The following is a 13,340-nucleotide window of genomic DNA, read 5'->3' on the forward strand; positions in this document are numbered from 1 at the left end:
ATTTCTAAGCCATGGGAATGCACCAAAGGGTTTGAAGCAAGGACTGGCCTATCTGAGCACTGCTCAGAGAGATACTCTCGCTCATCTGTAAAGAATGTACTGGAGGGAACAAGAGGAAAGGCAGGCAGACCTGCTTCTTCTCAGAACAGCGTTGATTGAGGGGTGCAAACAAGGAGCCTCTTTTAAAGGTTTAAGCAACCGCCAGCCATCAAGGGGGGACAGCTTTGTGTACCCTCCAACAAACAGTCCCAGAACTAAACATGGCAACACAACTCCCTTTCCTGAGTGGCCAAACGCAGATCCCCAAACCAATTTCTTTAAAGACGGTGAGGAAAATAGCACAGTGCCTGTAAAACACGGAAGTCTACCTTCCTTCAAACACTGGACACTTCCGCCTCATCGCAGACACAAATTAAGGCAGAATTTTGTTTTGAGAGACAGGTAAGGCAAATGCTTCCGGAAACATTCTCACGTCTCTGCTTCTATATGACTAGATGGTTATTTCAGAAACTCATCAAAGCCCGTCCCACTTGGTTTATGCAAATGTGCTCACAATTCTTCACTGTCTCGTGAAACGCTTGATAACTACCAAATGGAGAAGCTTTTATCCAGGTCAGAGTTCCTCAGTCTCACCGATACTGACGTCTGGGGGACAAGTCATTCTGGAGGGAGCTCCCTGGGCACTGCAGCAGGATGACAACAGCCCTGGCCTCTGCCCGCGGGACCAGCAGCACTTCCTGAGTTGTCACAAGCAAAAATGTCTCCAGCTCTCGTCGCAAGTCCTGGCGGGCAAAACTGCCCACTGTGCAGAATCATTGGCCTCAGTGGAATCAGTGAGCTCTGGGCGGTAAATCAAGATGCACACGCTTAGCAAGTTGTGGTGATGATTTTGTGGGATGGTCCTGTTGGCAGGGAAAGTGATGATAATAAAAATTACTTGGTGGTGGTTTCTTGTACGCCAGTCTCTGTGCTCCCGGGTAGCAGACCTGGTTACTTCTGGCTGCAGAGAGGGATGGCGGGTAGCGGGATGAACACCAAGCCCTATCAGCAGCTTTTCTGTCGGCAGAGACAACCATAGGCCATCTTTCTTTGGCAGGGAGAGCAGTATTATCAGTTTTTCGGTGCGAAGGGGCAGAGTTGAGCTCTCTCCCCCACAAGGCTTTAGAGTCCAGCCTCACCTCTCACTGGGAATGGACGCCTTTGCCCGTTCAGAGCCACTAGGGGAGGAAGCAACCTGGGGTGGAAAGGGTTTTCCTTCTCCATCATCTCAAAATCAGGCCCAAATCGTGGCTCCCTGATCAGGTCCCCGAGTGTGGCATCAGTCACAACATCTTTTAGGGTTTCCCTGGAGTAAAATCCCCACACAAGTCATAACCTACCAAGGGCAGAGACTTGGCCTGTTTTGTTCACATTTGAGGACCTAGACCCTAAAACCTACATGAAAATCTGGTGTATAAGCTAGGCTCAGTGATTATTCGTCGAAGGAACGAATCAATGGAGAGATGCTTCTTTGAGTCTGGTATGATCATAGAAAAATGCATGGGGCCAACCTACGAAACAGAAGAAAGAAAAGCAGAGAAAGCATAACAAAGGGCTTTATAGATCCCTGATCCAACATATTTTACTAAAAGAGATGCCCAGAATGTCGAGTTGTCTCCCTGAGTCCCAGGCTGTGTGTCAGGAGCAGAGTTGGGGCTGCAATCCCACCTCTTGCCTTCCCTCAATTTAACAAACACTGGGTGAATTGTCAGGAGCTCAATTATGTACCAGGCTCTGGAAACACAGGCTGAGTCAGGGCCACTTCAGAATAGGAAGCAGGAGATTGGGACAGCTCCCAATTCTGAGAAGGACCCCTGGAGTGGGATGTGACCATTTCCCAAAACCCTGCACAGCAGGGCAGAGACAGAGGACAAAGAGGCACTTTTCCCAGTCACCTCATTTATGCAGCCAACACTTGGCTTTTCGAGACCCTGTGAAAGACAAGGGCACAGTGGGATTCCTCCTTCCAATCTTTTGCTGGAGGTTAAGCCCAGCTGACCAATTTGTTTTGTCTTTCTCCTGACATTTGTTTAGTTGCCTTGGTGTTATCCATCCAACTCTTGACTAAGTGTGCCTTGCACATAAAGTAGGTCCTCTGTGTCCCCCATCCCCTTCCCTGTCCCCTTCCCTGTGTCCCCTCCTCCCTTTCACAAGCATTCACTGGTCTCACTATTCCACATCCCTGCTCAAGAGCCAATACATCAAATCAATCCTAGACCCTCACAGGCCCAGAGAGCAGGCTCGCGGTTGCCGGGCAGGATGGGGGTGGTGGTGGTGGGCAGTGAGCAAACAGGGTGATGGGACTGAGAAGTACAAATTGGTGGTTACAAAACAGTCATGGGGCTGTGAAGTGCAGCGTAGGGAATATAGTCACTAATATTGTAATAACTATGAATGGTGCCAGGTGGGTCCTGGAAAATCTGGGGGAACACTTAATAAAGTATGTGACTATCTGACCCCTGTGCCGTACACCTGAAACGAATGCAAAATAATATTAACTGTCAACTGTAATTGACACAGAACATTTTAAAAAATCAACCCTAGTGCCTTGGGGTTGGAATTGTTTTCTGTGCTACACGATTGACGATACTGGAAGTTAGAAATCACACACACACACATGCACACAGGTATTCCTCATTTTATTGCACTTGTAGACATGGATTTTTTAACAAATGGAAGGTTGGTGGCAACCTTGCATTGAGCAAGTGTATTGGTGCTATTTTCCCAACAGCATGTGCCCCTGGGTGTCTGTGTATCAGGTACCTGTCCAGGTGTGTGTACCATGCTGGTCACACAATGATGAAATCACCTAGCAATGCCTTTCTCAGAAGGTATTCCTGCCATTGAACAACCCGAACTGTATCTGTCAGTGTACGTTTCCTTCAGGAAACCCTCCAGGGACAACCCTGCACTGTAGCCTACGACAGGCAAATCGCATTCAGGGGGATTGCCAGGCGCCCCTGGAGCTCCTCAAGGTCACCTCCACCAGCTTCTATCTGTGTTTTGCCATTTTTAGCGAGCAGAACCCCACTGATGGGTTCTCGGAACATCAGGATCTGGAGGGGCAGATGGACATGCGGAAATGTGAAATTTGGTATTTCGCCAACTGAACCGCCACGGCTCGGCTTCAAGTTCTGCTCAGTTTTCTGTCCTGTTTAACTTCATTTCAGAGGAAGAAATTAGTGTTCCACCCAGGTTGGGGGAAGAGCCAATCTCTATGACTTCACATCGCCTTTTGAGCAGAATCAGACTGCATAACTTCTTAGCATGTTCGCTCCCAGCGTCCGGAGATTTGGAACTTTCTATATGACTCCGAGGGGAGATTGGGCCCGAGGAGAGGGTTTCCGCCACCAGGGCTGGCTGGAGCTTTACGATGTCACCTGAGTGTTCCATCCGTGTTCCTTCAGTCGGGTTGGCATCTGCGGGAGAGAAAACTCCACTTGGGCTGAAAAGCCTGAGAGATTATTTGGGGCCTTTTTCTTTACCACTAATGTTCTGCCTTGCTGTTTAATTATGTCTGTTCTCTTAGGCTGAATGATTTTACTCATTTTGATCACAGAACACAGAGTCTCCCTCAGTACATCCTGTTCCTTTCACGAGGTCTCTGCCCAGTTACAGGAATACACTCAATTTTCCACCAAACAGCCATGACTTGCTGAATTAAACAAACCAACTATGGAGGATTTCAGGGACATACAGACCCAATCAGGAAAAAAACTAAAGCAATTCTTTCCCTTAAAAAAGCTACAGTTACTCATTTCTATTGATAAGATGATCTAATATTTCTATGATTTCTCCAACCTCATAGGATCTGGTTATGTGCCATACAGCTCTAGGGTGTATAACTATAACCCGATGTTTCAGGCAAGGTATAAAACGTCCCATTTTCTCCATTGCCTCTGGCCTGCAATGTTAGTAAAACCGGCGTCTTATCTTCCTTTGTTCGGCACAGAATATGTGGTTGTAGAAATGAGAAGGGCAGAGACTAGGAACAACTGGTTTTGTAGATTTGCAATAGAGATGGGGTCTAGATTTTGCCAGAATCACAAGGTAACAGTCAGGTCGAAACCCAGGCCTGTGTTAGCTTCAGCCCCAGGGAGTGATTTGCAGCCAAGCTCTCAAAGCTCACAGTGTTGTGGCTTTTTGCTTTTATGGGCCCTTTCTAAGGCTCTGAATCTCATTTTGTACTTGTAGTTTTGATTCTTAAAAAAAAAACACAAAAAACCCCACAAACTCTCACTTGTCTAAGGGAGCCTCATATGTCATTTAAAATTTTCTGGTAATTATCACAAAAGTCAAAAGACACAGAAGAAATATATTTTAGTAATATACTTTATTTAATGCCATATATCAAAAATAGTCTATTTAGATATGTCATCAATATAAAAATTAATGAGACATTTTCTATGTTTTTGTAGTGTTCAAGATCTGACATATAGTTTACATGGTTGGAATATCTCAGTTCAGATTAGCCATATTTTCATATTTCAGTTACCGGACAACCACCTTTGGCTAATAGCTAGTGTTTGGACAAGAAGTTCTGGACTCTCCTCTTACAAACAGAGTGACCTTGGCCATGTAATTTAACCATTCTACGTCTGCTCACTTCCTGTAATAGGGAGTTACATATATTTTTAAACCCTAGGTCATGGGGTCAAATACGAGGTTAACTAGGTTAACAGACAACGGTACCGGGTAGGTGCTCAGCAAACCTCAGTTACCATCATGAGCATCTCGGGAAATAGGTCTTTTGGCTAGCCACTTTGAGTTTCAGTTGGTGGACTTGAGCAAGGCGTAACACAAACATTTCCCCACTGTTTCAAACAATCTCTGGCCAGTCATGTAACCAGAAGGCTAACAGATAGGTTCACAGTATTCTCAGGAATAACTTATTTCTCGACCCATTTAGGAGGTTCGAGTCTGGGGGCAGCGGTTATACCTTCCGTATCAAGATGCAGAAGTTTGGGCCCAGGTCACAGCCTGACTATAAAAGGCTTGTGGTGATAGGGTTACCAAAAAGCCAAAAACAGAATAGGTTGGGAAATAGTGTTAAGACTACCATTTAGATTGTCCACGGCAGGCCAAACACTAAGCCAAGTATTTTATAAAAAAATACAAATGCCCATTTACTTACCAACAAAACAACTGAGCATGCAAACCCATGGAAAGCAGGGAGTCTCATCCTCATTTTTAAGATAAAGATAACGGAGGGTGCGAGTGGCCCCCAAGGGCGTGTGGGCCACGGTGATGAATCTGACACTGGCCTCTGCAGAGAAGCACGAACTCACTGTTTTAGAGGGAAAGACTTCCTCTCTGCATTGGGTGTAAAAGCTGAAACACAGGTGTTGGAAAAGGGAACCATATTTTCTTCTACCTGAAACACTTGGCCCCGAGGGTGTGCTTCTCTGCGGTGTTTATACAACAGGCACACCAGAGTTCTTTCCTTAGATAAATAAAGCGAGACAACCGGATGGAGCCACAACTACTTTTTTTATTAGTGCTATTTATTAAGAGTTTGGCAAGGCACTTGCAAAGTCTGGTCTTGCAGGAAATAGCCAAGGAAACGTGTGGAAATAGGATTTTTTTTTTTTTTTTTTTTTTTTTTGGTGCAGGGGTACGGGTGAAACGCAGGAAGGAGTAGCAACTCCCAAAGACCAACCCCAAAGAGCACGTGGCTCTTGTTATATCTGGCCGGCGCAGCAACAGCCCAAGTTATGGGGCTACAGGGATGTCGTCTAGACCAAGTCTTCTGGCTCTGGGGTTGGCAGGACACGGAACCAGAAAGCCAGAGCATGGGCCAAGCATCTCTCTGCATTTTTTCTGGTAGACAGTCAAGCTGGATGGAAATGAAATTTCAAACAATTACCTAAGAGCAATAAACAAGAGACTAAAAAGACTACGCAGGACTTTCTTCAGTTCTCGGCAGATAAGTCCTGGCTCTCGAGCTATAAAGCATGACATTTCTGAAGCGTGGATCCTGGAGGGGAAAAACAAAACAACCACCACAAGAAAAATGCACCATCGTAAAGATGGTCTGGCTTTTCGAGCTGGAGGTCATTGTCATTGCCTTAGAGGTGTTCTCGGGGCTCAGCCAAGGTGCCACGGCAGGAAAAAACACATCGACATGAAATTGAAATAATTTATTTACCACTAGAGCACCACAAAAACAGACATACATCGTGTTAAAATACAGCGTAATCAGTCATCAAAATACAAAACAGCTATTCTTATACTCCATTTTTTTAAACCATGCCAACCATAAACTTGTACCGCTGCTTAACACATAGAAACTGCCCCGCCCCCACCCCGCATACTAACCTTCCCCCCATCCCCCCTCCTCCCGCCCCCCCCCCCACGGCAATATTTACTTATGGGAAATAAAGACCTTATAGAATCCCCAAACTAAAAAAAAAAAAAAGATTCAAGAGATCTTAAAATAGAGCATTTAAAATATTATCAGTGCATTCATGAGGAAAGACAAAATAATATGAAACAAAATGTCATTACTATCTGAGAAGAAAACACCTGCAGAGATAAAAGTGATTTACATAGAATTCATAGACGCGTGGAAGAGAAAATGAATCAACTCTCTCAAATGTGGGATTGGGGTACCTCTACCCCCAGGGGTGTTCGCTAGTGTGGTTTTCCATCTCTTGCCTTTCCAGTTTTCAAACTTGTAAATCCAATTCATCCCTTTCATTAATGGTCAGGAAGTTAAAAAAAAAAATTTACTGTATGAAACAACTTCCCCTGGATTTACCCTCACTGTGCTGCTTTTTAAGTAAAACTGCAGATTCCATTGTTCGACCTATGAATTTTTATCTTCAAGCTAAATAAGGGACAACGGGCAAACCGACACCTTCTACAAACTCTGACCTAAGGCTACTGCCTTGGCAATTAGGTAGCAAATCATTTATTAAAGCCAAGTAGGTGCTAGCCTCAGATCTAGAGAACACACTCAGTCACAGGGAAAAAAATATGTTTTGATCATGGGAGAATTTGCTTTGTGCCTTTTCAACCTTCCTAGGATATCTACAGGAACCTTAATTTCAGTGAAATAAATGAAATGATTTGTGCTGACCTGTATCTTTTCCTCAAAAAAAAAAAAAAATCAATGAAAAGGCAAGTCTTTCTATTGAACCTTGAACACTCCAAGCCTAACGAAAGTAAAAGAAGCTTCCTATGAACTGTCTGCTTTTTGGGAACAGGAGAATGCTGCACACATATTGATGGAGCCGGTGAGAGAAACCTTCCCGGACTCAGCCACCGAGTCTCAGCCACGTCCGAAAGCCCTTGCTAACACGAGAATGTTCCACTTCGTTGTCTCTGTATCTACCTTTGTCCCAAATTTTCCTAAAACTGAAGGTTGTCAATGTCTGAATTGATCAGTAATGATGCTTGGAAGATGAGGGAACACAACTGAACTCAAATCTATCTTTTCCGTAACAGAAAAAAGGACAAGCGGACGCGGGTAGCTCATATTATAATAATGGACAATTTATAAAGCACAGTGGAGCAAATATTATGAAACACGTATTTTTAGTGCAAGTCAAAATCTAGGGGCTTTACTTGAAAACACTAGCCAGCTGAAGGAAACACAATTCGGAGTGATCGTTAAAAAAATAAAAATAGAAAGCCCAAATTTAAGTCCCATCTAAATCAGAGTTGACATTATTACAGAACATTAAAAATATGGTAAAAATTTACACATTACACGCAAAGTAGTTAATGTTTTGATTTAATAGTTTGCAAAAAAAAGGTCTGCAGATGTGTTTCCAATTATACTGGCTTTTACACTCATCTATTGTAGTAATATAGGTATGGTTACATATACCCAAACTAAGAAAAACCTATGGCATAGCTAGACAGCAAGAGTTCTATGTCCGAACTGTGACGAGTATGTATCAAAACACTGCAACATTTCACGGGTGGACTAAACTGACAATTCACAATTGAAAGGCAGAAAAAAATCTTACAGACTTAGTCTGACCGAAATTTCCTTTATTGACAGGCTTTTCCGCTTTGAACCTTACAAGAAGATTCCTTAGGCAGTTGGTACATTGCATCATTTCCAGGGTCTGTATCTTGACACGGACTTGCTGGGCCCTCTAAGAACTCGTTGGGTTTTCATCCCACTCATCTGGCCTTTTTTTTTTTTCTGGCTTGTTTGAATTCAAGGTCCTTAAACCATCCATGAGTTTTCTGGCAAAGGATTTGGTCTCCACTTTATACACCTGTTTTATTTTTCTGAGGGCAATGAAAAGTTCATTATATAGTAACACACAATAAATAACTCACTGTTAACTCTAAGAGTAAAAACGGGAAGGGAGTCTATTGCATAGCAATACAGAAAAATCAAGTGAGGCCCGGGATTAGGAACGTATGTACAGCAACTCCACTTATCGGGATTTTCCTGTTTCTTTTTTTTTTTCTTTCACATAATTAACACTAACAAATTCTTCCAGTGTTTATTTTTTTCTTTAAAAAAAAAAGGTTTTGCTTCTCGTCTCTCTCACTTACAGAGTAGGCGAAATGTAGAATAAAGCCTTTGACGTTTTTTTTTTCCTTTTGTGTCGAATGCCAGTTTTCACAAACAGAACACAAACTTCCGAAGTGTTTGAACTAGTACCGCTTTTTCAAAGAAATTTTTTTTAACACTGATGAAACAAGGCTCTCTTATGTTTCTTGTCCTGAATATTGTCATTGTCGTCATATCACCATCACCATCACCATCATCATCGTGTGACCATCGTCTTGCCACTTTTCCAAGAATCTTAGCTGCATTTGCACGACTTTACAATCATATTCGAGAGCTGCTCGATCTTGGGGGTTTTGCCGATGTAGTAGAGAATGGTTAGCGGCTCTAGATCCTGGGACACACAGCAAGGAGAAGCAGAGGCTTCCGGGTTTATGGTATTATATAAGCTGAGAACCTGCAAGGACCCCAGGGAGAAAAGACAACAAAAACAAAAAGGCAATTACATTCTAAAGAATCAGTCCCCATTCTTACCAGCCATAGCCCTGAATGGGCCATTGAAATAACTTTTGGGTTACAATTCCCTTGTCTTCGGCCCCAGTCCCGGTCAAAATGGTATGTGCCCCTAGTAATCAATGAATTCATCGGTTTTCTACAGAATCTCTTTTGCATACATTGCCAACCAATCAATGGTTCTTTAAAAGTCAGAATAGACGAAATTGCTCATTTGACAGATTTCACAGTGTTTCCAGTAAGTCCTCCCTTTGATGACTGTTTTGCTACGCCAACATTTCAGGCTTTCCAAACAAATGGTTCTCCTAGTATTTGGTGTTGTCGCCAAACTTCTTCGTAACTACAGTTGTTTCATGAATGTACATTCTGCCTTCCCATGCACAGAAAATTTTCTGTGAGGTCAGACACTTTTTAGACTTTGTCCTTACCTTATACTAATTGTTCTCTGGTCAGATAAGACTCATGGGTAAGGCGAAGAAATGAATACATGGATAAGTAAAAGAATAAAACTTCTTACTAATACTTCCATCACAGTTTCAGTCTACCCTTAGGTATAGGGTTAAAAAAAAAAAGCCCTGTCTGCAGTGTGAGATCTTTCTATGCTAAGCGTCTTCCCAGGTCAATTTAGTGTCACCTAAATTTTCATTTAAAAAGAGAAAAAGATAAGCATGGTAAACACACAATAGAAGGTATAGGTGATATACTATAGAATTATATACCTGAAACCTACAGAATTTTATTAACCCATGTCACTCATATAAATTCAGTAAATAAGTAGGAAAAAAGTCTTTTTCACTTATCATTGCTTCATCAAAAACAATCTATGTTTTAATTGTTCACTTTCTTACATTTGGCTTCCAACAATAACAAAAACAAGAATCCACTCTCCACACAGCTCTGCAGTGGCTGGCGAGCCCTAAAACAGATGGAGGAGAAAGTTCTACAATCTGTCCTGAACCATGAACCCCCTTCTTTCTCAAAGGGGAACGTGACTTTTACCAGGGGAAGTATGTAGGTTCCCCGGTGATGACAGTCATTTCCAAGGATGCCGTTAATGTGTTAGGCAAACAGCAAGTGACCTTTTCCTCGAGATTCACTGCGATTTTTTCAGCCCAAGACAGAAGATCTGTTCAGCGCGGCAACACTGACTACTTTATGAAGCTACCTCTGGCTTCTCGGGTAGCTGTCCAAACCACATATTTGCGCCCATGACAGTTATTCTTCCTCTCTCCTTGGAAAACAAGCACGGGCTCTGCCTTCACACACTCCCTCTGTGTATCTGGGAGGGGGAATTATGTTTCTACTTGGCAACGGGGCCTTGCCCACATTACAGCTCCCGTTGCCACGGCCCAGAGGAAGCCGCCTGGCCGGAGAGCTCGGACAGAAGGACAGGCATGAGCAAGCTTCTCTCACGGGGCCAAGCACATGGTCAGCTCCCGGTGCCAAAATCTACAGGGGACTTGAGAAAACAGCTGAAGGAAGGTGAGGGGGGTGCGTGGGGCGTATTTATCAATTTAAAATCCAGCATATGGAGGCATTTATAAATAAATAGACTTCATGTTCCACGAACGCATGATTTTTCATAGGAATTAAAGAGGAATTTGGAAAATACGGATTGTCTAAAATAATTGATAACCCTGGAGCTCTTGAGTGCAGCCGACTGTGTTTTGTGATCTTGGCGGCAGCTTCACTTTCCTACCCCGCGGTGAAGCCGATTTTTCTAACGCCTCTTTAATAAGGAGGCTTACAGAGGCGCAACCCCAATGGCAGGCACCCTGCGAGAGGGAAATTCAGTAAGGCAGAGCGTACTGGGGCCCCGTCACAGACAAGGAGCCTGCCTTCCAAGCTTTGGTTTGTCACCAGCTGTCTGATCTTGGGCAAGCCACCTACATGACACGGATTCTCCTCTCTCTGGAAAAGTGAGAGAGGTTTGGACAAGATGACTAGGTGGCCTTTTTCATCATCACACACCAGACCGAAAGAAGCGTTTGGACAAATACCATTATTACACAGGGAAGGGCTTTGCTGATCTGGGCTGGGAGCCCTGGCGCCCAAACTAAGCCCAACTTTTCCCTCACAGATCACCTCTGTGTTCTTCACAGGAGTGTGGCATTATTTCCTTTAAACGTACTTTTGGGTGGAGACATTCCTTCTGACCAAAAAGAACTGAGGCTCGAAGAAGTGAAATGACCTGCTAATTGTCAGAGGCTAGTGATTCTCTTGGCCAAAGAGTTGGCTGAAGCCCCAGTGTTCTCTCTTTCCACGTTACCACCTGGCACGAAGACAATTGGAATCCATCTGGAAACACAGTTGACCCTTGAACAGCACACGTGTGAACTGCGTGGGTCCACTTAGATTCAATAGGTACACAGTCAGCCCTCAGTATCTCGGATGTTTGCTTCCACATACTCAACCAATCACAGATGGGGAGGGCCAACAGTAGGCATTGCCCTACCCCATATTATATACGGGATTTGAGGGTCTGCAGATTTGGATATCTGTGAAGGGTCCTGGAACAAATACCTTGTGGATCCAGAGGGATGACTGACGTTAACTCTTGGAGAAGTCAAAAGTTACACGTGGGTTTTCAACTGTGTGTGTGCAGGGCAGTCAATGCCCGTAATCCCTGCATCGTTCAAGGGTCAAATGTTATCGGCAGGTACAGAGTAGCAAGTTAAGAAGAGAAGAGACAAGTCAACTAAACGCTTACCCTACTGTGCTGAGTGTCTGAACTCCATAAATATGGGCACGCCCCAGCACAGAAGTTGGCATTGTACCCTTTAGGCTCATGAATCCATTTCCACCCAAGATCCCTCTTGAAATCAATGTAAAGTGGACGCAGGCAGCAATTATCCTGCACATTTCTGTGAAAAGAAGAGCAATGCAGATTTTAAAGCTTATTTTCCTCCGGTCCCTCTCCCCAACCGGAGAAGTGACTCATTCATTTATTCAACAAATATCTATACACAAATATCACAGGCCAGGTCTCAATGGTTTTACTGTAATCTAAGTGACCTTCGTGATGGGGGATTAGGGTGACTAGCTGAGATGACTTTCCCCTTTTAATTCTGCACCATGACTCCCCTGAACATGACTTTGACAATCAAGCCTTTCCTCCTGACTAGATAGAAGCAAAGAGTGGCTGATGGGGACCAACCCCTTTCCGACCAACTCTGTGCAGAGTGGCCATCCAGCCTCAAATGGAAAATGATGAAGCGCAAGAGTTATTTTCAAAGCTCCACCTCAGGCATTTTCCTTGGAAAATAAACGCTTTGTTTCATGTCATGTTTCTTGATCCAGGAATGCACCAAAGATCGAGAAACATGGCATCTTGCTTAGTACAAAACCACTGGCCCTGACCACCCCAAAATGCTACGTCCCCATGAACTCGGACACTCTGTGTACCTAATCAGTGAGGACCCCTCATGGCTCTGGAAATGGAGAGAAAGCTCGCCTCTCAGCAGGCGTCATAAGAAACCGCAGAAGCACACTCACGCTCTCCCTCCATGGACTCAGGTGGGAAAGGGAATAAATCTGTGTTGCCCTCACTTCCCACATGTCCTGTAGCTAAAGACGTGACAAAGAACATTCTCCTTCCATCTCCCTCGGCTCCACCATGGTGAAAGTGCCATGACTGTGGGCCCTGCGCGGAGAGGACCGAGGCTTTGTACAGGTGGCGAGTCTCCCTAACAAGGCCCACTTATTCCGGGGAGCAGAGAGCTGATTTTCCCCTTCAGCCCCGAAGCGCTTCCCAGGGATTTTGGAGGTTACGGGATGATGAGTACAACACAAACAACAACTGCACTCAGCCTCTGGGAAGAGGGATGTTAGGAAATGTGATGGCCACCCTGTTCTGCGCCTGGCCTTACGCGGTGCATGCGGGTCAAAGAATGGGCAAAGGCGGTGCAAGAGTTCCCAGATGCAATTCCTTCATGTTATTTTTGTTTTCTTTACCTAAAGCAATAGGCTGCATCCAAGGCGCGCTTCTTCCGCCGGTTGGACTGTTGTGACTCAAGTCTGTAGGAGGGTAACAACATTAGCAGGAGGTGTGGGGTCTTCCCACTGTTTTTTTTCCTAGTGGACTTTATAGTTTTCTGATCACCACTGGTATATGTGGAGGTGCCATCAATACCTTGAAAAAATGCATTTGGGTAATCAACATTTAGCTTTACCTTCATCAAGTATTATCAGCCCTATTTTTCTTGTTTATATTGTCACAAATAGCAGTGATGACTGGCAACGGTCACTCCCCACAGAAATAGGTATGGGACAACAGGACTACAGCGGGTGACAACGAACACTTCTAAATGGG

General features: G+C 44.2%; 1 protein-coding gene across 3 annotated transcripts in view; it reads right to left on the minus strand.

Moving 5' to 3' along the window:
* Positions 1-8,169: 8,169 nt before the first annotated feature.
* Positions 8,170-13,340, minus strand: part of TGFB2 (transforming growth factor beta 2) — a 65,719-nt gene continuing 60,548 nt past the window's right edge. For 2 of the 3 annotated variants that reach the window (XM_037069387.1, XM_037069388.1), the window contains 3 exons: positions 12,983-13,160; positions 11,739-11,892; positions 8,170-8,972 (listed from right to left, as the gene is read on the minus strand). In XM_037069387.1, coding sequence (XP_036925282.1) covers positions 8,814-8,972; positions 11,739-11,892; positions 12,983-13,160 — 491 coding nt within the window. In that variant the 3' untranslated portion in view covers positions 8,170-8,813. The remainder of the gene's footprint in view (positions 8,973-11,738; positions 11,893-12,982; positions 13,161-13,340) is intronic. The other variant, XM_037069390.1, reaches the window with a different exon arrangement.

This window comes from Sturnira hondurensis, unplaced genomic scaffold (assembly GCF_014824575.4).
Source record: "Sturnira hondurensis isolate 20B ecotype Veracruz unplaced genomic scaffold, ASM1482457v3 Scaffold0018525, whole genome shotgun sequence".
Classification (NCBI taxonomy): Eukaryota; Metazoa; Chordata; class Mammalia; order Chiroptera; family Phyllostomidae; genus Sturnira; species Sturnira hondurensis.